The sequence below is a fragment of the Trachinotus anak genome, unplaced genomic scaffold (genome assembly GCF_046630095.1).
Source record: "Trachinotus anak isolate AG129_WGS33_773 ecotype Australia unplaced genomic scaffold, CSIRO_AGI_Tana_v1 ptg000028l, whole genome shotgun sequence".
NCBI lineage: Eukaryota > Metazoa > Chordata > Actinopteri > Carangiformes > Carangidae > Trachinotus > Trachinotus anak.
Genome location: NW_027273879.1, coordinates 11,933,469 through 11,958,704, shown reverse-complemented (window position 1 = coordinate 11,958,704; position 25,236 = coordinate 11,933,469). Strand labels below are relative to the sequence as shown.

Below are 25,236 nucleotides of genomic sequence, written 5' to 3'. Positions count from 1 at the left end.
ATTTCATGGTTTAAGAGGAAACACAGAGAGGACACAGCAAAAAAAAACAAAAAAAAAACAGAAATTAGATCAAAAAAGTAAGACAAGTAAAATGAGTGCAAGGGGAAAGGTCAGTCGGATGCATCATCTGAGGACCATGAATGTTTGTACAAAATGACACAATCTTACCAAGAGCCCCACTGCTACTGTGACTAAAAAAGAATTGTATGGCATATTGGGAATTGGAAATTCTTGTATCTGTAATCAATATTATAAAGAGTGCCCTGAGATCATTTCTGTTGTGATTTGGCACTTTATAAATAAATTCTGACTTGACTTGACATATTCAAATATATGATAAATAATACAATGATATATATGAAATGTGGAAAATGTGAAAATGTGGAAATGCAGGAAGAATTTACGAATTAATTATTATCAGTATAGAAGTCTTCATTAGAGATACTATCCAAAAACTTCAAACCCACCCTTTATAAAACTATAACAATGCAGATTTGGACTCTCACCAAATGATTCCCCTGATTTTATATGACTCATAGTCACCACTGATGCCATGTTACTGTGTTATTTACTTTGGGGTGCACCATTCTCAAATGTCATTCTGAGCACAATATTTGGGTTTGGTTTCCAATGACACATGGGCAAATTTTATAACAGGTCCACCATATAGTTCCACATAGTTAGGGCCACATTCTGACACTCAGCAGTGATAATAGTTTTGTCATTATGTCATATTATGATTGTAGCATCAAGGTTATGGGCGATAATTGGCAAGTTTGTGTAAGAAGAATTTCAGCACATGGCAGTTCAGCAGTACGAGCTGTCAATCGTCTTTAAAGCAGCTCTGCTGACGACTGAGTCCAAGTATCCGGTGACATCTCCAGCAGTCAGCACCACCAGCACACAGCCATGGCCGCCAATCATCCTGGAAAGTAATCAGAGTGTGTTTGTGCAAATGTGTGTGTTTTCAGAAAAAGAACAACTGGAGGGGGAAAGTGCTTTTGTCTGAGAGAAAGCAAACAAGACGCAGGATGAGGATTAAACTCTCCAGTCGATGACAGTTATCCTGACAAATGAAACCCTGCTCAGCGGGTATCATTGGCCACAGTCAAATGTGGCAGTTCACTTATGGAAGTGTTCGCATTTTATGGTCCAGAATGCTTCAAGCTTATTTTCTTAATCTTTAAATTTTCCTAGAAAGTGATTAAAAATAAGGGCATTGTAGTCAGAAATCCTGATGTAATACTGTGTTTGGATGTCATCTCCCATCAACATGATAAAAGCGAAATACAACTAAAAAACCATCTCAAGTAAAAAACAATAAAGACCACGCATTTCTCAGGAGTCGAGGAGAATAGTTGTTCATTCTGACGGTAGAAACTGTAGAAACCTGCTTATGATGTGAAATTAGCAGAGGTTGTTTAGCAGACACAGAGGTATCAGATCCCAGGTTGGTGATAAAACTTGGCTGCGTGCCTCTTCTCACAGTCACATCACATTCCCTGATCTCAGAGTTATGTACACACTAATCTGGAAAACCAATGGGACACAGTACACCAGAGGCATTTGTGCATGGTCCAGATTCATACACTGTAAGGGAAATAAATGACCTTGGACTGCTGACAACTTCTTAGGATGACCCATATTATTTTTCAGCTGGTAGAAGGAAGCTGTGATATGCTCACAAATAAGATTAATATGACAGGACTCATTCCAATCCCTCCTGACACAGGACGTCAGTACCTGTTTATAGATCAACATGGCTGGTGAAGATTTAACAAGTCCCATAAAGCCAGTAGTTCTGAGTCTTTTCTGGCTGTTGACAACTATAAAATAAATTTGAATGAAAACTGTTACAGATTGTAAATGTCCACCAAAGAGTGATTTCCCTTTCCCTTGTTTCATTTGACTAATTGACATCTGAGAAGTTAAACTACCCCACATTTCACAAAAAAAAATTTAAATTCTGCAGATAGTTAAACTCATGTCAAAGTCCAATGAGGAAGTGGTCAAGCTTTCAAAATCTTTTGACATAGCATTTGTTAATTTCTTAGTTTCCATTCTGGTTTTCTTGTTGCATGAACACACAAAACTGTATCACCTGCAGACATTTGTGTCATCATTTGTGTATTAACATTAGGGCAGGATAGAGGTGTATGGTTTATATGGAAACTAAACATGAGGACCTTAAATGGAACCCTGAAGGAAACCAGAGGGAGTCAGAAAGGATTCCACCCTTTTTGTTGAGCCTCACCCACAAAACATTTCACACAGGGAGATGCCTGAGCTGAGATATTCAAGTTGGAAAAAAAAGGCCTTAATATCTAAACTTCCTTCTCTGCCTGTGCCAATTATATTTGACTCTGAATTAAGACATTCCTGATAATAGCTGTCGGCTGTCTTAGCAGCATGATTGCTCAAACGTACCTTGTGACCACTATAAGAGCTATGGAGTATTGTCTTATGAGTGAGTCATCTGCTTTGGTAAGAATCACTGAATGCAAAAAAACCTCTGTTTGTACACATGAATAACTACTCCACATGCACTTTGAAGAACCCACACTGGTCCAATCTGGTTCTATTAAATCATCAAATTCAGCTCAGGGCAGATCATATGCTGAAGTCAGTGCTGACCTTGTTTCCTCCACACTGGGCAGTTTGGCGCTTTCTTTTCACCACAAGAAATTTAAACCCACACAAATTATTTTTTCCCTGACAAGTGTTTGAAGTCCGGATAATTTAGTTTAAAGTGCAGCAACTCTAACTTCTTTGCACCCAGATTAGTTATGAACCTTCTGGATCACATTACTGCACCCTGCTTTCTGACATATTTGTGACATCAGACCTGTAAACACTGTTAGCAGAAGAGCAGCACCACTGATGTTTAGTGGAAGAAAATTAATATTAATTTTAAACCAGGGGCAATCAGGCGGAATAATTAGCACAGAAAACTGCTGAAGGAAGTGTTGAGTCCATGATTTAAAAAAAGTGGGAAAACAAAATAAAGTATAATTAAATATTTCTGAGTTGTTCTAAGTTTATTCTCTTCAAAGTAATTTGACTGTGATCATACTTCTTTTAATGTGTGGTGTGAGCACATGGGTCAAGCCATACCAACTCACTTTTATTAAATTCGTGGAACCCTGCAAAATCCCACAGCCCTACTCCAAATGCCTTTTTGACTTATGATTTTTTTTATTTTTTTAAGTTTGGCCATGTGAGCTAAATTTAGTCATTCTTGGTATTGTTTGTATGTGTATTCGCTTATTTTTTACTGACCTGGGTTGAAATATGTGGTGATAATCCAAAGAAACCCCAAGGGTAAAATCTGCGACAATTTTGATAATCAATTAATCATTTAATTAATTTTTCAAGCAAAAATTCTCCTCTCAAAAAAATTTTTTTGTCACTCTTCTACAATGGTAAACTGTTGGTCAGACAAAATGAGAGGAAACTGTAACACATCATTTACATTTGCTCAATTTTATAGCCCGGACAATTTATCAATTAATCAAGAAAATAATCTGTAGATTAATCTGTAAAATTACTGCCAGTGAAGACTGGTCCCATCTGTGTTAATTCATTAATGTATCCTGCATCAGTGTTCCATTAATATTTAACTTAGATTATTGCAAAAACAATCGCATCATTCTTCTCAGGTTCAAAAATTCTTTATCATTTCATTATTTTTTGATTCATATCTCCCGCTAGATGCTTCAACTTAAAAACTCCATTCAAACTTTAAAATGTTCATCTGAACAGCATAAGAAAACTAAACTGAGCAGAGCAATCTCCAATCTCCTCCCCTTCATCGCACCAGTTTCCTAATAAACCTGGACTTCAGAAAAAACCATCTTCCAAGCTGTTTTGTCCTGTTAGCATGAAGAAATAAACTGACCAGTAGCAGAGGTATGTCCCACAGTGGAAGGCTTTGTGTTTACTTTCTTATCAGAGATCCTGTTTGAATGGGAAGATGGCTCACTTGCATGGTGTGATGATGAAGCTGCTTGACGCACTGAACCAGTCCAGGAAAGTGGTTCAAGAGAAGGTTCAAATTAACAGTATGACATCTGGTTCTGCAGCTAAGGGAGGGTTTTGTGGTTTTGTTGTCAGAATTAAAACACAAAAAACATGAATGTCCAATTCTGGTGATTGCAAATTCCTTTTTTTTTTTTCATTTTTCCTTGTTAATGAAGAAAGGTAGTCAGGTGGCACAGTAGTAAATATTTCAAAATAAAAGCCAAGGATAAAATGCCAATTCTGTGAAGTGTAACATTAAGCAAACCCCGATAGAGAAAGATCTCCATTTTGCTTAGGTCTTACATAAAGAATATTTTATAAAAACTGTATGTAGGTGTGGGTGATCTGCCCAAAGATCATATGACAATCTTTTTGAGTAAAATCGCAGTCCACAATCAGAATCACAATCTGCATCCTATTTCTGCTCTGGTTTTATTATGAAAGTCCTGACTGGAAGTTATGATTTGTATCTTTCTTTTGACACTTCTTTTGAATGTTTGTCTACTCAGGGCAATTCTTCAACCACAATTTTGTTCACAAATTGTGTCACAACCAATCAACCACCTTTTTCTTAGTTCATATGGATTATTCATTTGGACAGCGCTGTTATTTCTTTTGAGGTGCTGCTAACCAGTTAGCCGTGACTCGTCCTGCCATTGTCACATGCTGCAGCCCAAGATGGTGGAGTTACAGTCCGCCTGTGGGATAAGAGACCTGCCTGCAGGATGAGATAGGGCTAGCTGGTTAGCATTGGCTGTCCGTGACTCACATCTAAACTTTCTTCACTGCTTCCACTACAGTTTGCATACTTCATCCCATTTCACTTTTTCCATCTCTTAATACAACTTCTTCCCCACTCATAGAAATTCAAGCCAGCAACGCAGGTTATCTTCAGATTATGCAAAAAGCAATGATCTCATTGCAATTTCTTCCGAAATTGCACTTTCTAGTCTAAAAAACACTAGAACAGCAACAACAGCAATGTGAAAATGTGAGTCTGCAAAGAAACAGACTGATGTTTTAAATCTTATTGTATTTGTGTAATAACTTTTCACACCTGATCTTAAATTTGTCAGTGTTGCTGGTAGCCAAAACAGAATAAGCTGAGTGTGTATTTCTGTAGTTACTAGATCAGGTGACAGACAGTTCAGGAGGATGTCAGGAGACTCTGAAGTCCGGATAACTTCACATGGCCCCTCTAACACACACACACACACAAACAGAATTTCATCCCTGGCTCACAAATCACTAATGACTGAGCCGAGCAGCAACTGAAGACGCCCATCCCATCAGCATTCCACTTTTGCATTTTACTCTGTTGCTGCCTGCTGATTGTATTTATAGCTCTGTAACACAGAACAGAAAGAGGGTGGGGGATGGGGGGGCTCAGGCTGATATTGCATAATGCTGACGCTTGTTACCTCCAGCCGCTGCAGGTACCGGGTTTCCGACTCGTCACGCCTGCTGCTTTGCAATCTGCAGCCACAGCGGCCAACGCAGAGCCAAGATCCCAATGGCCATCATCACGTAAGGTGATAATTTTATAGGCCTACACTGAGTTATAAACACTCCAAATGAAATATGTAAGACCTCCAGCACAATCAGTGCACACTGTACATTTTATACACCAAGGCCGAGGCAGAAAATAGCTCATACCTGACACAGATAACAATGCAGCCATATGTTATGAGGGATGTTCTCTGGGGGAGAAGATGAGAGATAGAACTGGAGCCAAAATAAGTAAAAGCTGCGAGGAGATTTCCATGCAGCTCACGGGAAATGGCTTGTTCAAGTGGCTGACAGATAAAGGCTGTTCGCTAGAAGACAACGGGTTTATTATCATGTTCAAAACTCTTTCAGATGTCCAGAGAAATGTTCCCGAGAGGTGACCTAGAGAAGTCTCATTATAGCAACAGCACAGGCCTCTTTTTATCTATTTCTCTCTTTCAGCTGCAATACCACATATTAGAAACCAGAGAGGAAACAACATTTTTTTCATAGAAGATGGCTTTGAACTCAGGAGACAGATAAAAGTGCAAAACACCAATACAAAAGAGGTGACACCTTAATATGTGAGGAACCTCATAATCAACATTCAGTGTTTCTAATTTTGTTCAGTGATGAAGGGAATGTGGTGATGAGGGAAAGCAGAGAAGCTGCTTATTTTAGACAGTAAGGCACCATGTATTGTATATGTGTCTTAATTCAACTGGAAACAAAAAGAGATGGGAATGTGTACCAACGATAAGAACTTGACAAAAGAGGGGATTTTTGTGTTTCAATGTTCACAGTTAAAGTCAAGTTAAATGGTGAAATAAAATATTTAGACTTTGTAATCTTTGCTGTTTCACTCAACTAGGAGCAGATTCTTGCTGTTAATTTGTATTCAACTAATTGTGGGTTTCTTAGGGGAGATTCACTGTTTTTTTTCTCTTAGGTGAGAGGAAATCTGTAGAAACCAGACAGACACAGTTTAAACTTCACTCCCAGTGCCTCATTTCCCACTGATCCTTCAATGATTTCAATGATCCTTCAGTGTAACCTTGTTTTTGTTGTTTACCCTGCTGCTGAACCTGCTGATGGATTTTAAATGGAAGTTTAAAATGCTCTAACTAGGGCTAAGTATCAAACCACAATATTTTTTAGGTACCAAGTAAATTGTCTCTGTAGCACTGAATCTTGTAATTTACCTTCTCTTTGATGAAATGGCTGCTGATTTAAATTCTCCCTTTCTACAACTTTATGTCGGTACAGTTCTCGTATGGTTGTACGTGTTTCTTCAACATTTAATATTTGAACATTTTTGCTTCTTTTGTCAAATGATAAAGAGTATTTTATGGAAAAACAAGCATTGTGTCAGGACTCTATTGAAACATTCAGGGCTGCTGTTACTTTTCTTTTTAATTATTGATTACTAAGGTGACATCTTCAGACATCTTATTTTGTCCAAAAAGATGATAAAACAGAAACAAAGAACATATATTAACATTAGGGAACATTTGACAGTTGTGCTTAAGAAGTAACTTGCTTCTTGAGGCAGCAGAAAGAAAGAAACAGATACTTTCGTGGCGATATCTTTATATTGAAATTCATGAAGTATACACAATGCATCCTACACTATTACAATTTCCACACATTTATAATGTTTTTGTTGTTGGATGATAAAGCTACGTTTTGGCATTTAATTAACCAAACAGCAGTCTGACTGAGAAGCTTGGAGCAAAAAGAAACATTAAAAACATAAAACGTAGTTGTGGTTTAAACGGTAGCACGGCAGCAGGTAGGTAGGTACAAGTAGGCAACATTAGTTATAGTTACAGAGTAGAAAATCATAAACAAAAACTCTATATTCATTTTTTTTAACGTTTGTTATATACAACCCAGTGCCTTTAGAAGAATGGCCTTTTGTTTCTTTCAATCTCTTTCGGACTTTTCCTCTGACATCACAAGTAGATTCCAGCCAATCAGATTCCTCCTTCAAGTTAAATGCAATTTACAGTAATTAATTTTTAAATTTTTAATTAATTTTGGGCTGGCAAAAAAAAAATACAGCTTTTTTCCCCAATCTAATATGAATAGTGAAGTATGAACAGAAACTGGAATATTGTTGCATCAACTCCCTATTCATTTAAAGATGAAAACACACACAAGCACTTTTAGCTCCCCCCCCCCAAGCTGACAAGTGTCTTCATTTGTGTATCTTTCCTGTCCCCACATTCACAACAGTGTGTACATATACACATTTAGTGGCCACTTCCATATTTAAACCTTCTCAGTTCTGGGTAAAATCTGGTTTTAACTCCTTGACATGTTGAATTCTTTGAGGCATAAAGGTGTTTGAAATGTTTTATGAGGGATTTTGCTCCAAGCTGGTTCGATTAAGTCGATCTAGTCTGCAGATTTCTGTGAGCCGTTGCTCATCCCAAAGATGCTCTACTGAGTCGAGTGTATGCGACTGGAATAAGCACAAGTTTCTGTTGTGCCTGATGAGCACTTTTGGACGGTAACTACGCTGTTGTACACTGTGGTATTCCAGTGACATAAAGGGACGCTTACATAAGCCAAGAAAACACTCTCCTCACTCTTACACCTCCTGATCATACACTTGGTTCAAAAACAGGTTTCAAGATTTTCTAATCATTAATCACCTGCTCTTGGCGATCTACAACCCCATGTTGCCTCTTTGTCTGCTTTTTACAATATTTGTCAGCAGCAGAAATGAAAGTCAAGATTCATATGCTGTGAGATTCCCCTCTAACACTCTGCTGGAACACTGTGCTGCACTTATCTGTGTCCTTGTGGCCTTCCTCTTAGTTTTAAACAGCTTATCTGACCCCTGTCGCTGGTAGTGCATGTTTTATTTGCCATCAGTTTCTGCTTTTAGAAAGATGACCAGCCTGCTCTTGCATCTTTCAGATCACGCCTTCCTAATATTTTCTCAAGAAGTAACCAAACGTCTTGCCCATGTCAGGTGTTCCTAACGAAGTGGCCACTGAGTGTTTGTCCTGTACGTTTCTCTGTATAAATATAAAGTGTGTGTGGATGTTGTAAATCAGTGCTTGTGTGTGTAGTGGTAAAAGAGATTCCCAGTGGTCTGAGAGAACTGTGAAAACTACTGTAAACACAGCGCAGCCTGCCACCCTGCTCAACAATATATCATGCATGACACTGCCAGTCGAAGTCAAAGGTCACAGAGCAGCTGGCGCCCAGGAAGAAGGGGGCGGGTTTTAAAAGGTGTGTTCAAATACAGCACAATTTGCTATTTTCTGTGTGTGTGTGTGTTTTCATTAAACTTCTCTAAGTGATGTTTAGAGTTTGTGATAATGTTCTAACACACACACATGTACTGTATCATACATGCAGAGGTTTTCCTGGTTTGGAGCTTTTAATGTTTCTTTGTGCTTGGAGATCCAAACCAAACGAACCTCAGGCATGTTTCATGTCTGAAATTTGATGTGAAGAAAGTTAGACTGCTGTTCATAGTTACGACAGCTTTTAAGCTTCTGTTTTTACTGTAAATTACATATTCATTTCTACTAGCATCATCTTTATCGACCTTCAGATCAAGGCTTCGTCAGCATACTTCTCTGTAGCATCATTCATATACACATTTGGACAATTCAGGAAACTAGACAACCAGGAAAAATAGTTTTCCCTTACATGCATGCACACATTCATAACCTTAGTGCTTTTTCTTTCCCTTGGACTTCCATACGTTCTGGTTCTCTTCTTCTTTTACACACATCTTAAAGTTATTTCAGTCAATTACTTATGCATTCAAATACATTTTTTCCAGTCTCACACACATGAACACATACACCTCACAGTCAACACAAAACAAAAACCATGCGCACACGCGCACACACGCACGCACGCACGCACGCACGCACACACACACACACACACACACACACACACACACACACACACACACACACATCCTCTTTACATAAGCACATTCATGTACATACAAAGAAAAAAAAGGTATTGTTCAACGTAAATTAGAAAAAGCTCAGTTTTGAAAAGGCGCACATTAGCTCTCGTACCTAAAACAAAAATTTTACAGGGACTGGTTGGTTTGTGCCAGTAGTTTAGAGGGGAGCACGCAGAAGATAAGGAAGGACGGAGTGTTATCTTCTCTATCCCGTCAGGACAGGTACAGTCCAGATGTCCTACCTTCCTTCTGCCGGTCTTTAATATCAGCAGTGCAAAGACAGAAATCAATGAAGCGTTTCTCTTTTTTTAAACACTTTTCTCTCTGCGACTGGTGGAAGCACATTGTTTTTCGGGAAAAGTGGTACTTGTACTTCATCTTATGTTTTTCAACCCCTTCTCATCAGCACAGTTGGCTGTAGTCATGTGGGGTGAAGAGGAGAAGAAACGGGTGGGGGTGATTAGATCAGTAGGTGTGGGAACAGGGAGACACAAGGACATTTTTGATAAGTAAGACAGTCTGTAGTAATGGTCGTCCTGGGTTTTAACGGTCAATTTTCAAGTTAAAATTGTTGCCCAGTGGGTTTAGTTTAGGGGTCCAGAAGTTTCAGCATGGTGAGTTGCACTGAGCTCCAGACATGGTCTGGGTAAAACTGGGTGGATAGGGGTTATCAGGTTAGGTGGTCTCCTTGCCCTGGGTCCCAGTGACGGTTTTGATGGAGCTGAGCGTTCGGTTGAACCAGGTCTTCTTGGCGGCCTGCACCTCGTTGAGGGCCAGACCCAGGTGGTGCTCCAGGTCCTGATTGAAGAAGAAAGAGAGGATCTATAAATGGCTGACAGAACAACAGGAGACGAAAGAAATCTGACAGAAAATGACAGTTTTTGAAGAGTGTGGGCTTCTGTGTACTTTTGAAGCATTTTACTAACTTACTATCTATTTTTACAACTTTGCCAGCAGCTTTGAACCCAATTCCCTTCTCACTGTTAACAGGCATCATTAATCACATGAAATCCTCATCTTTCTTTTTTGACATCATTCCCAATAAACTCCTCACAGAGCTCCTTGTTGCTGTCGGTCAAAAACTTTCATCATAAATAGTTCATGCTCTTCTAGTCTGACACAATTTTTCCTCAGATGCACCACGCTTCAGTCTCTCTGTCTAACACATTAAAACTCCAATTATTTCAAAACTGACCGTGACAGCAACTTATTACAGCAACTTATTAAATATTTCAACTGTGTTTCAGAGCCCCCTACTTTAATAAGACAGAGCTTTTCTAATTCTGTTAGACCTTAATGCTGCTTAAGACACTGATCACAGCTCCGCCATCACTCTATTAGTAAATTAAGTCGAGCTCTCCAACAATGTTCCTAATTTCTTGAACCTTATCTTGTCAATAGCGATTTCACCTCTTTACTGTGGCCCTCTTCAAGGGTTGATAAGGTAATGAGAGTAGAAATATCCCTGACTCGTGTCACAAAAAATCAGGTAGCCTCGATATTAAGAAATGGATGTCCCAAATTGTCCTCAGCTTAATGACTGGAGATGATCAAACCTCAATTTATATTTTAGACCTCCTGTCCCATTTTCAAGCCGCCTGTACCCTCCCCATGAAATTGTCTTTGGTACCCTCTTAAAGGCTGTCAAAGCAGTATTGAATGTGTGACTGCAACAAAGGCCAGAATAGCAGACTCACTGCGAGTCAAGGTCTGTTTGATAATTGGCTTCTATGCCAGCTGGAGGAGCTTGCAAGTCGTGATGGGAGCAGAGCTAGTGTGATTCAAGTTATATTGTTCTTGAACAAGTACACAGAACATGACTCACAAGCTCCTCTGGCATTTACATTGGGGGGTAGAACTATGTGGCTGGGAAATCTCCAGTATTTATAAAACCTGTCTATAGCTACATTCATATACAGTAGGTCAATCTAAAACTCTGATTTCATGACTTGTGGTTTGATTTGGACCAAAGGTTAGTGTTAGTGTACCTGGATTTTGCACTCAGCCTCCACCAGTTGCAGTTTGGTCTGGGCTAGTTCCAGCTCCATCTCTCTCAGCTGGTTCTTCAAACCCTCCTTCTCCTCATCGGTCTCCTCAGTCCCTCCAGCAGGCGCCGTGGTCACAGCGGCCCGCACACGACCCTCTTTGTTGAAAAGACTGCTACACTTCTCACAGCCTTCAACTTTTGACTTGAGAAAGTTATGAGAGGAGGAGAGACAAAAATAGAAAAAGGTTAGAGGAAAAAAATAAGGTAATAAATTACATCCTTATACCAGTCTCTGACCTTACAAGCTCCTTTTTTTGTTGAAACAATCAGCTTCACAAAGCCTTTCCCTTCAAGATAGAGGAGATTAAAAAACATAACAAAACAGAGGATGAATGTAGGGAGTAAAGGCAAAAAGAAAAGAAAGACTCAAGGGAAAGGCACAAACAAAGATATCAGGTTAAATCAAGATATAGCCTAGCACTGACGCCGATACAAAAACTGACGACACTTGTACCCAAGCTTTAGTGAGCTAGGATGAAATGTTGACTTGAGACTGAGAAATAAAGGAGACACACATGAGAGAATAAAGTAAAATAACAGACCTAAAAAGACTAGGGAAAAAATTAAAGTGTCAACGCTCCAACATAGATCTGTGTGACTGCGTGTGATTGGTGTGAGGGTGGATTAACATTTGCCTAATATTTTCCTATTTCTGCACTGAGCATTAAACTGAAACTTATATGTGTTGTAGCTTTTAACGCACAAAGTCCAAGAATACAATGAACCAGCAGGAAGTGCCAACTCTTAGTACACACGCAAAATTTCTTGCCAAAACTAGAACTACCGTCCCGCAGTTGTATGCCTCTGTCACTCAGAATCTTGAGTAGTGGCTACAAAGTGTTTTGAGGTCAAACTGATATTGACCTTTGACCACCAAAATCTAATCAGTTCTTCCTTGAGGTCCATCAGAGATATCGTGTCCACGAAAATGGGATGGCTGGACAACCCGAAAACAATAAAAAAAAAAAAAAAAAAAAAAAAAAAAAAAGCTCTGTCTGTATTCTTGCAGTAGAAATAGTTTTACATTGTGAGATGAGACAGTGCTCTGTTTAGTTACTGAGGCATGGCAGCTCATTAGTGTAGTGGCCATACAAGCCGGCTATGCTTCCCCTCTTCTGCTGGGTCAGGGCTACACTCCACCCTGCCCTTTAGTCCAAGTGCTCTTCTTTGGTGCCCATGTATACGAGGTTATTATTGGGTACAGAGCATTTGTGCAAGCAGCAACAGAAAATCCCTATGAGCAGAGTCATACTGAATACACAGCAAGACAGGCACTGGTGTTTTCCATCTAAGTCCTTATCTTGTGGTGAGAGTTGGGCACTCGATTTGCCAGATGTTCTACGATAAACTTGGTGTGTCTAAAGGTGGAAAAATACTCCATATATTAATCTAAGTTATTATTACTGCAGCTCAGATACATATGTAGAAATGATAGGAGTGTTCTCGCTTAACTTGCTCTTCCTAAGTTTGGCTCATGGCTACTTAACTCGATAATGGCATTGACGCAGGCAGAATCACCTGGGTCCTGTTTAGTTTGCAGACTCATTACAGACCATTATTCTGCACATACATAAGCACCTGAGTTGCACTAACAAGTAACAATATCTACAGTACTTTACAGTCAAGGTTGAGTGCCTTAGCAACAACAGTTGACTATGGTTGAGATATTCCCTTAAAATGAATATTTCATAACAATATTACATTTCATTTGGATTAAACTGTCAACTGAGTTTAAAGCTGAGTGGTAATTATACATGATGTTTTTACAGACAGCTCATCACTGCACAAGTGGATGGGAGTATTAATGAAGCAGCAGAGCGCCTGGGCTAAAATTGTTTCTGTCGTCACTTTAAATAGAGTTTTAGTGAATAAGTATGTCAGTATATTATTTGAACATTTCTAATTAACACTGATGTAACTTACAATTATACTGTATATTATCCACTGCACACCACTGTTTCCCTGTATCATTTCTAATTGCAGTTGGTGACAGTTTTATTGCCTTTGCTGCATCATTATTGGTGAGTAATGAAAGAAAAAAAAGCACAAGCACAAACAAGATGACAGACTTGCAGACATTTTCCTCCACCACTCACACATACACACACATACAGAGGCCCTGTTACATCCTTTGCAGGACTTATCCTTGGTGTATAAACCTTTTGTCTGTCCTTTTGTGAGTCTTTGGCCAGCCCTGACAGCTTCCTGCCAGAATTGCCTTTCTCCCAGTTACAGTCTACACAAACAGTCCATGAGCCAAGTGTGCAAGTGCTGGAAGTGAGATGCCTGGCCCTGAGTCCTTGGGCTACCTCCTCACTCTCCCCTAAAAAGCTTTAATTTCACTGCAAGTCAAGACAATGAGATGGCAACGTAGCACTCAATATACTGCACCTGCAAACTCAGGACAAGAGGTCAAAGCTTTTTTGTGCATTTCAGGCTCGTGCATTTCTACATGAAGGTAACAGCTGGATTTTGCCAGTGTGATACTGAGTAGCGAACCCACCTCAAATCAACCCTGCCATGGATTGTGGAGTTAATGTCTGATACATAAAATACAAATTTTAAATACAACATAAATAATGGTCAGAAAAGATATTTGTTGAGCATATTTTATGGATCATTTTGTGTGTGAACAACTGATTTCAACCTTGTTAATCACAATTAACCATCAATGTTTGATAACTGGAGATAATGGACAAACAAAATCAAATAAACTTTTATGGAGATCTCTGGCATTTAAAATCTTGATTATTCATCAGAGACAGACCTCAGGATGATAATGGTTTATAAAGGGCCAGCATCATCTTAAGTCTAACATGAATTTAATCAATAACCCATGGTAATGTGGCACTATTTCTGTAATTATATCATTAATTGTTCAATTAGAAACTGTGTAAAAGAGACACACACACATACATTCATACATTGGTCGCTAACAGCAGAGCTCTGTAATTATGCTCCACTTATAGCTCTGGCACAGCATGTGTTTGAGGACATACAGAAGTGTTTTGAAGTGTGCACGTGTGTGCATGTGTGTAAAACTCACCCGGATTTTATCCAGCTCTCCTCGGTTGGCTGTCTGTTGTTTCTCCAGTCGTTCACTCAGCTGGGAGCAGATCTATAGGAACCAGAGAGGAAGTTGAAAACAAGGGATTGGTTCAGCTAAGTGCTTTCACACTGCTGTCAACTCTGTCAACAATTCAAACAAACTCCACTGCATCTCTCAATCAATGTGACAATCTCAATAGTCACTACAGCCGTTACATCCAGACTGCTGCATTGTTGGTTTACTAAAAATAAATAAATGAATAAAATAGATAAATAAAACTTATCAAGTTATGTTTATTTTTTTTGCGTCATTTAATAAGATGATCATATGTATTAATGTAAACTCTTAATTTGCAACATGACTAGTAAGGACTAGTAAAATATTAGCCTCTTAAATGTAGCAGAGTCAAGGCAGCCCAATAGCCGAGTGGTTAGGGTGCATCCCATGTGATATGAGATGCTCTTAACAGCCAAGTCGCCGGTTCAAATCCCGACTGGCCTGATTCTTTCCTGCATGTCATTCCCCCTCTCTCTGCCCCTTTCCTGTCACTCGCTACTGTCCTATCCAAAAAATATCTTTAAAAAACGTAGCAGAGCTGAATTTATATAATAGTATTAAATGCAAATATTCAAGTAAAGAATGAGAATAAGTACCTCAAACCTGCAAACTGTAAAAGCACAGTACATGAGTCACTGTACTTCCACCATTACAGCAGTCAATCTATGTAATATATACCTTTTTATTGTAGTAGTGCCAAAATACAATGGACAAAGGAACAGCAATTTGTAATGTCATATTAATTTAAACCAAACCCATGCTCATGGAATTAAGAACAGAGTTCAGAGACAAAGAGTGTAAGAGTATTGTTCCACTGAGAAGGATCTTGAGCTGTTTTCCTTCAGTATGTTATGATTCCTGCGTATCCTGACTGAACATAACACTAAGCACTGCATGCTGTTTCCCCATCTCCAATTCTGTTTGTGGCTCTAGGTAAATCAGTCTTTGTGGAGGAGACATCATCCTCTTAACTCTAAGTCCATTAGCGATGTCATAAGGTCCTGTTTTTCCAGCAGAGCTCACAGGATGCACATGCATGAGTATGCAGCAGTATGCATGTGCATCCTTGCATATATCTAGTCTCTTTTTCTCCCCTTCTCCTCCTGCTATACCTGTAACACACAGCCACAAATACGCTGACAAACACACACACACAAACACACACAACACAGCTCTAGCTTGCAGATGAACAGAGATCAATGTGACATGAGTCATCTTAACAGATACATCGGGTCATCCAACCTCTTTGTAGACAGACTGTCTCTTTATCTGTTCCTGCTCTTTGCAGCAAATACTGTATATCTCTTCATCCTCCTCCTCTAGAGATCAATCTATACATCTCTCTGTGTATCTTTAGCCAAGCAGATTTCCATCCTTCTCCTCCTACGTCTTTTATGTTTTTTCTCCTGTCATCTTCTTCTTCACTCCTTTAACTGCCATTACTGTACCCATCTCTCTACCTTTCCTTCATTGCTACTGATGTCTTGTCCCTCTTGATTTTGCAGCTCCCCCCGGATATTTTACAGTCCCTGCTACCTTTTTTTTGTTTGGTTTTTTTTTTGCAGTACATTATGCAGTGCATCTTTTTACTTTATGAAGCTTTAACTTGCTGAGGGACCATTCTGTCTTCAGGAGGCTTTTTACTCACCTTTATTTTTGACACTATTATGCCGCATTCATAATAAACTCATTTTGTGCTTGTTTCTGATACTGCAGCAGTGAGACCCATGGGCCATTTTTTTGTTTTCATGTTTTTCTTCTTCTATTTTTTCCATAAACAATCTCAGCCTTATTTGTTTTAAGCATTTCCACTCAATAATTCGTTCAGTCCAGCTGTAACTTTACTGCCACGGGCAAGTTTTTTTTCTTAGTCAATAATGTATTTATACAGTGCATGTGCTTACAATGGGCACATTGTAAGCACATTGACATTAAATTATATATAAAGCAATTAGGATCCAATGCTGAAGTAATTTGTAGAAATGTTGAGAATATTATGGTGCCCAGGGTCAAAATATTCCAAGACTGTATAAAATAAATAAAGTGCTAAGAGGACCTTGGAGACAAAAGCACTGGTGCATGTTGCTGTTACCTGGAAAGTGCCTGAGCAGCCTGAGCGTTACTACACACGCTCAGCTCTTACAACTGGGATAGCAATACACCAATCAACACTGTTTTGAGCTTCACTATTAACAGACGTTTCTCTGTCCGTGTGAGCTGGAGGGGCAATTAGTGCACAAAGCTTTTTTTGGATCTAATCCCACAAAAAAGAAACTTGGTATTCACAGCCACTGAAATAGGGAAATGCTATTTGAAGAATAATTTGAGTTATCTGGTTTGGTAAACAATGCGTGCTATTTTGGGGCATTCCTCAACTTGTCAATCCCAGAGGATTGAAAGCTACTGTCCTCCCTCTGCTCTCTCTTGCACATACTCATGTTCATTTCCTGCCTCTCTTTATCTATCACCCCCTTCCTCCCTGTCACAAAAAGAACTATTTTTGAAGAAGCCCCATTTTCACACTTAGCTCTGCTCGGCTCCCAGCTGCTTGCAAGCAATCTGAAGGCTGCTTTCACCCAAAATACGCACACAAACACACAACCATCAAACCCTCTCGCCTCTATGATGGCTCTTGTCACTTTTCAGATCTGCTGTCAATTCCAATCTGCTACCAATATTTTTAGACTCAGGTGAAGTTAAGGTCTGTTTCTAAATTAGTCCCTTTGCTATTTCTGTCTGCCCACACAGGGAGCAATAGGAGCTGGATTGTTGCATAATGTCTGTGTGCTGATGGTAATAGCACTTGATCTGGATGGGTTTATATTTAAGCATTAAGTGACAGGATGAGATCTGAAAGGATGAAAATCACCGTAAGAGGAATTCAGAGACAGGAACTCAAAATATGCTCACGAACTCAGGCATCAAAAGCTCTGGGTTCAGCTTAGGGACAGGTCGTAAAATTAGATATTTCTGCATCACAAACTAGATGAATGAATGAAAACAGATCGCTCTTATACTATTCTTAAATATTTATGCCTAGTCTTGCCACGGTTATGACTTGATCAGAGCTTAGATATGAAAAGACAAGCCAAAAAAGGAAAAATAAGTGGAGGAGAGGTGCTCAAGCCTCAATCATCAAACATTTAGAGCTCAGGATGAGCCATGTAAAACACACAAAAACAGACCAAAAAGTAAAACGACACAAAATAAACGAAACTATACTTTACAGTCACAGAAATACACTCAATGCATAAATTTGATGAAATGTACAATCAGTGTAGTCACTGTGGGGCTGTGATGCCAGTTGAAGAGAATGTGAGGGAGTATGTTATTGATGGCCTTTGGCCTTATTAAAATATGAAAGGATCTGAACAAGACTTGTTCAGTGAAGCAAAGTGGCTTTGACAAAAAAAAAAATATATATAGATATATATGTCAATGTTTTAAAATCATGTTGTTCTTTGAGATATAAATGAACTTATTACATAACAAAACTTGAAAGCATAACTTGTTAAACATATGAGTTATATCACTACATCTTTATATTTCCAACATTTGTCCAGCCATACTCAAGCATGGACCAACAGAATTACTAGACATTTGTATCTGATCATCAATTACTAAGCTACTTGTTGTGTTTTACCCTGTTTTGTATGCACTTGCATCTTTAATTAGCAAAGCTCCTCTGCTCTGTGCTTCTTCCAGATGAACAAGCAGCTTTCTGTTCATCTACTTTAGATTTTAAAGCTCCTCATAAAATTCAATTGAAATCATTTGTGTCTAGTTAACTACTTGTTGATGGAAAACAGCAGGTGGTGTGACGCATCTAAGACTATATCTCCTTCTTTACACTGGCTGCCAGGAGGGTTTAGAATTGATTGAAAGATTTTATTGATTACCTTTAAGGCTCTGAGGGGTCTGGCCCTTCCTATATTTCATATTCTTTAGCTCTCTAATGGGTCTACATGTAGTTGGAAATGTTGAAGTGAAGGTCATTAGTCTGTTTCAGAGTCCAGGCGCAAAACTAAGGGTTTGAGTTATTTTTATATTTATTCATATCATCTTCTATTATTTATCTGTTCATTTTATTAGAGCTTAGTTTCATTTTTATTATGTCCATTTTAATACATTTTGGCTTTGGTTTATGGCTTAAACCTTGATCATTATTTGTTTTTTTAATGTTTTGGTCTCTACAAATTAAGATCATCATCATAATTTTTAATTATTACTTATATAAAAGTTCTGATGAACTAATTCTCTAGCAGTATTGTAAAAGTGAAGACAATCTTGTATTTTATAGGATAGAAAATAACACAAAATTTCAAGATACAGATGTTACAGAGATGTAACAAAAGGAAGAAATTCTGTATGACCTCTGAGGGAGCACTGTCTCTGTAATGTGATTAGTGTTGGGGTCTTGTGTTTGCTGGAGCCCGAACACTCCCCAGGATGTGCAAAACAGAAATGCTTAATTCTAAAGCACAAGTTTCAGATACATAATACATACCTGCTTATATTCTCCAATAATGGAGCCATTCTTCTTAATCTCTGATTCAGACTTATCAAGCTCTCGTCTGCACATTTCCTTCAGCTGTGGAAAATCACACACAGATAGTGTTAGGATGTTGCAGGGCAGAGACCAAGGACAGGGGCAGAGTCAGAGGCCCCAGAGACCATGGGACTGTCATGAAATGTAAAGAAGACAGAGGCAGGTATTGACGTGAAGCTGGGGGCAAAGTCACAACCTCCACACAACCTCCATGCAAGCACATACATCACTGACAGCTACACCTACACACTGAGGAAGACAGGAGGCATTTGGAGGACAGCATTGAACACACATGGGAACAGAGGGCACCAGGATTGTCCTCTGCCTCGAAGGGCTTCTTCACTGAACTCAAGAAAATCAACATCTAAGATGATCTGACATCCTCTGACTTTGAAGGTTTCACTGTGAAGAGTATATGTCCTAGAAATGACACGATGATAAAGGAAACCCTGAAAATGTTAGGAATATAGTTTTTTTTCACCAATTATACTACACTGACAGAGGCAGATACATCAAATTAGCTATTTTTCATGATCAGTAATGCTACCTTAGAAAGATATGCGCTACAGCCTTGCTTTTAAGGAACAGTATAATCAATAGACAAGACAAGAAAGCACATATCATGAGTGTGTATATTTTTATTCCCACCAAACAACACAGCAGGTGAATATACTGATAAATGCACCATTCATAGAAAGACAGTTTACCTGTTAAATCAGGTGTTGCATTGTTTGGTTCGAATAAAAACCTGCACACAATGGCCTCTCTGAGATAGACAATTCCATCTCATGGACAGAGATACCTGGGAATGTGTTTTGCAATAGTGCTGATACTTTCCTACTATCTGTAAAACACATATTTTAGACATCAGCTGGGCTCAGGAAGAGGTTTTCCTCCACACCGCCTCAGTTTGGATCTAGACAAAGTTTCTCGCTGCCGGCTCTAACCTGTGCAGACTCTTCCTCCAGCCGTCTCTTCTCGTCCTCAGAGTCCACCAGTTTCTGTTTGGTCAACAGCAACTCTTTATTCAGGGCATCTGCCTTTTCCTCAGCCTGAAACACACAAGCACACAAGCACACAAGCACACAAGCACATAAACACACAAACACACAAACACACACACACACACACACACACACACACACACACACACACACACACACACACACACACACACACAAAACAACCCAATGTTGAAGGTTACTGAAAGTTAGACTCACCCTACTTTCTTCTTAGTTTTCTCTCTACTGTCTTTGTTTTTTTCCAAGGTAAGTCAAACTATGACACACACAAACATATGTTCTCTCCTTAACAAACAAACACACACATTCACTAATGCCATTTTGAGACAGTGTAAATTAGGGATGTTAAAATTAATCAAAATCGCAATATGGCCTAATGCAAAATCCAAATCACAGGAGCTGCAATTTTTGGATAAAGGTAAAATGTGTCGCAACATACCACAATAAATAAAGTGTTGTGGTGCTAGAGATACCCTGGCCTACATATCCTATTCTGCAGATGTAAAGGAACATGCTTGTTTGGTACAGGCTGCAGCAGAAATGAGTCATCATCATTTTTATATTTTTTTCAGCGAAAAGTAAATACAAAAATGACTACTCCCATTAAAATCATGAGTCATCCCAAAATCCGTCAAAATAATCACAATATGCTTTTTTTTCATATCACTGAGTCCTAGTATAAATTAAAGGGTCAATCTAAATAAAGGTTTTGCCACATGTATATGTTTCTGTTACACAAACAAACTACACAAACTACTCTCCCTCATGTTGATTCAGTTCTTTAACAATTGTTGCCACATAAACCACATATTTCTTCACACGGTCTCCATACAGCAGTGACAAGACACGTTTAGGTGAACAAACTCACAAAAATCACACAAATGTTTTCTTTCTCTTTGGCTTACGTTGTCGAGGTCTTTGCGCAGAGCTATCTTGCTGCTGACTAGTTCATGTGCCAGGTCGTCATTCTCCTGCTCCAAACGCATGTTAGCCTCTTGCAAACGACGGTTCTCCCGCTAGATACAGAGTGAGAAGGAGAAGAGACAGATTGTTTATAAAAATAACAAAGGGAGACAGATAAAGACAAAGAATTAACAATGGGACAGCAAAACAGAAGAGCATATGAACAGAGAGAAGTGAAAGGACATAAAAGAGGAAGGAGAGTGAAGAGATAGCAGAGCTGGGAAAGAAGTTAATCATGAAGAGTTGCGAATGAATGTGTCAGTATCTCTTCCTGCCTTAGTGGTTTCTAACGTAATGCAACACTGTTCAGAATGAGGTTGTGTGAGAGCAAAAGTTAAGTGTGATCAGGTGAAAGCATAATTACACAGTGAGAGCAGTATGTAATGTTTAACTCAGAATAACCTGTTGGTACATAATTAACAGCAACAGGTAGTTGTATAAAAACTGACACCCATGTATACATAGTCTTTTCCCAAAAATGAGAAGCAGAAGAGAGAAGAGGAAGAAGTATGGATATTACAAGATCTGGAGTTGTTCCTGCACTATTAAAAAAACAGTGCAACATTTTTCTAGCTTAGGATCACATCTGTCTTCCATAATTCACACATTCTTATTTCAGAGCAGATAGTTTTCACAGAAATCTTTCTGCTCATTGACAGTGTTGAATCTGTGATTCTGGGATAATAAGTCTAATATTGTCCAGTACATATGAAAACATAAATGACAAGTTGGGTTTTTAATGCTAATGATGTGCTTGCTAAAATTAGGATTAGTGTAAACTGAGGGGAATGTTTAAAAGATCATCTTCATATGATAATCAAACTATGACAGAGACAGGCTGACTAGACCAATTATGTTGTGATTTAATGGTTAAACATATAAAAACTGAAAAATACAAAAAATGCTGTTTTTAGCAAACACAGAAGAACACCAGTCACTATAACTGATGGTATTGTTCTCTATACAACCAACCTGTTACCCTTAAGATGACGTATGGCCGTGTACAATTAATGGCTTTTCTACTGCAATGTAGTTTGTCTTTCTAGAACAAGGACTGTCAAGGTCTACAGTAAATGAAATAGATTTACTGTGCATATGGCGATTGTTTTAACATTGACAGACATATTTACATACAGTATTATTAAATTTAAAAAAAAAAAAAAAAAACATAAAAAACAATGCAAATGTATTAACAGAGATACGCTGAACACTGTAATGACATCCTTATTTAGATCATAACTATACTATGTAATAGTAACACAATCCATTATTAAAGCATTGCAGAGTTGTGAGATCAAATGTAATACTTTGGATATAAAAATAGGTAAATGCATAAGTAGAATAAATAGTATAAATAGGTAAATAATAAATAAAATAAACAGAGGCTGCCTTTCTCTCTTTCTCAACATTTATGTTGCTGACAGAATTGGCACAGCAGAGATGACGTGATAAGAATAGAGAAGCAAAGATTCCTGCTGTTGTTAGAAGAGGCATGTAAGAATTTCAACAATTTTGATAAGGAGGTGTAATTTAATATCTAGTTTATGTTCATTTCATTGAGAATTCATAGAATTTTTAAAGCTTTGTGCATGCTTGTGAATATCTTGTGCACATGTCTACCTCGTATCTCTCGATGGGGGCTTCCTGCTGCTCCTGCTGCTCTCTGATGGTGTGGTATTCCTTCTCAAATTTCTTCAGCTTCTTCTGGCTGATCTGTGTGACAGCAGGGGGAAAAACAACTGCATCATGCTCATGAAGAATGATCACAAATATACACATGAAGAAGAATGGAAATAACAACTAGTTCACTAGACTTTGGCTCCTGCACTTAAGGTGGCTGCCAGAGAGGAGTCTTAACATCTTTTGCCAGAAGATTTATAATCTTTGTTGGACTGGGCCTTTCTTTAGTCTGGTCCGGCATTTAAATAAGATGTAATGGAACATATGCAGTGATTACTGCATAATTTACTGCTGTTAATATCCGTCTGATAAACTGGTTCCCTGAGATATTTCTGTCCACTCAAAATCAACTTACAGTTTTGTTGAAAAGTTGTAGATGTAGCTTCTACAATATGCAGGCATCAAAGATAACAACATTTTGAAATACGGATGTTACACTATCTAACACCATCTTCCCTGTGGTGTACATGTGTTTATGAGCTATAACAGCCGATTGAGAAGCCATTGTATTTTTTATTTTTGGATTATGTTATGTAATCAACTACACACAATTGTACACTATTGTGTCATTTTACAGTTTTTCTGAAGGAAGTTCCCTTAAATCTTCAGAGGCTCACACTTTTCATCGTCGGTTGATCAAAAGAATAATAAAATTCAGGAAGTTCAGGTTCAGTGGTACACCTCCGATCACCCAAAACAGCAAAACAGTGTCTAATTTAAACACAAACACACTCACATTCAGGCCTACAGCTGCACTTTCACTCACACACACACACACACACACACACAGCATTTAGGCAGTCTCATGAACAGCCCTTTCACAGCCCAACCACTGCCTTACATTGGGCTTTTTAAAAGACAGCTACCATACAATAAATACTATGTTCCTGACTTTCAGCATGAAAGACCACAACTGTCTACCATCTAAGACATGCTTGTGCTTTCTGTGGATTTTAATGCATCTAGTAACAGCTGCAACATCAAAGCACTGCTGTCGTTGTGTGCATGCCTGCATGTGTATGTTACAATCTCAGGTTTATACTACAGGATATCAGATGATCCAAATGCTCCCAGCGCTCATCACTTAATGATGCTGGCAGAACTGGGACAGCATGGCCCACATGTTGTCCTGCTGTAAGTGTGTGTGAGTGTGTGTGTTAGTGAGTGTGGTCACAGATTCTACTCTGTAAATGGAAGACAGACAAAAGGAAAAGAAAAAGAACAAGGGTCAATCAGGGCACGACTTGTCTTATCCATCTCCTTTCTCATTCTTTTTTCATCCTCTCTCTCCCTCTCTCTCTCAGCCTTGACGGACAGCTGGGTCTCCAGAAGTTACTACTTAGAAAAGCTATTAGGAAAATGGGGCATCCGCCGCTCTCAAGTACAGCCATAATTTATAGATAGAAAATATTTCTCATCTAACAAGGCTTGGATAAATTATAAATTTACAAATAGCATCACTATTGTTTTATGAATGTGCACTGTGAACTAGAGGAGGCATACTGCAAAACCACCTGCTTTCTCAGGTGAGTTACTGATCAATCTCTGCTCTTTTATACCAATACTCAGTAACAAGTCTGTTTCACTGCTGCTGCTGTTTCTGCAACACAAAAAAACAACTGTTTGAAATTTCTGCTAAAGTTTCACACAGCAGCAAGCAAGCTGTTATATATACACCTTTGCATACCTCTCTATATGTGCTGGATAGAAGATAGAGCACTGTGAGGCTTAAAGACATAAAAGATTTCCATTTAAATTCCCTGGACAATTTGCATGTATCAGCTTAAAGAGTCAAGAGGTTGGCAGACAAGTGGACAATGTAGGTGTAACAACTTCATACTGGGACAACATAAATGAACCTGGTTTGACCACAAGGTTGTCTCCTGAATAAACTCTTCCCTGTGACCTGTCATTTTGACCAGTGTTATGCCTCATACTCATAAAAAAACTATTGAAATTCTAATGACCTTTGACCACAATTACAAAGTTAATGGTTTTAAGAGTTTTTTTCTCCTAATACCTACAACTGGAACTCACAGTCTCTCACCACCACTATCACTGCACTATGGTTAAGAAATCGAGACCCCATCTTACTGATACCTTAACCTTAACCTTACAACCGTCTTTTCCTTTCCTCTACCTGAGACAGGATCACTACCCTAATTTTGCTTTGAGGATGATGGAGCAGGGGAGGAAGAAGCCAACACTTCAAGGACCAGGACAAACACTTCAGGTCTATAACTACAATCTATTTAAAAATACACATGTAATCAATATAGCTCTCCATCATTTTGTGCTTTTTTAGCATCGAAATATAAATGCATACACCTTCAGGTAGGTAAGGTAAATGTAATAGTTAAATTTTACATTGTGTTTAAAACAGTGCTAAGACTGTATACCTGGAAAATTTGAGCT

At 38.6% G+C, this 25,236-nt stretch overlaps 1 protein-coding gene across 3 annotated transcripts in view; it reads right to left on the bottom strand.

The window, feature by feature from the left end:
• Positions 1 to 7,081: 7,081 nt before the first annotated feature.
• LOC139611226 (rab GTPase-activating protein 1) overlaps positions 7,082 to 25,236 on the bottom strand; it is a 71,617-nt gene continuing 53,462 nt past the window's right edge. For all 3 annotated transcript variants that reach the window (XM_071465694.1, XM_071465696.1, XM_071465695.1), the window contains 7 exons: positions 22,762 to 22,854; positions 21,084 to 21,194; positions 20,104 to 20,208; positions 19,115 to 19,198; positions 14,548 to 14,619; positions 11,443 to 11,643; positions 7,082 to 10,252 (listed from right to left, as the gene is read on the bottom strand). In XM_071465694.1, the coding sequence (XP_071321795.1) occupies positions 10,130 to 10,252; positions 11,443 to 11,643; positions 14,548 to 14,619; positions 19,115 to 19,198; positions 20,104 to 20,208; positions 21,084 to 21,194; positions 22,762 to 22,854 (789 nt within the window). In that variant the 3' untranslated portion in view covers positions 7,082 to 10,129. The remainder of the gene's footprint in view (positions 10,253 to 11,442; positions 11,644 to 14,547; positions 14,620 to 19,114; positions 19,199 to 20,103; positions 20,209 to 21,083; positions 21,195 to 22,761; positions 22,855 to 25,236) is intronic.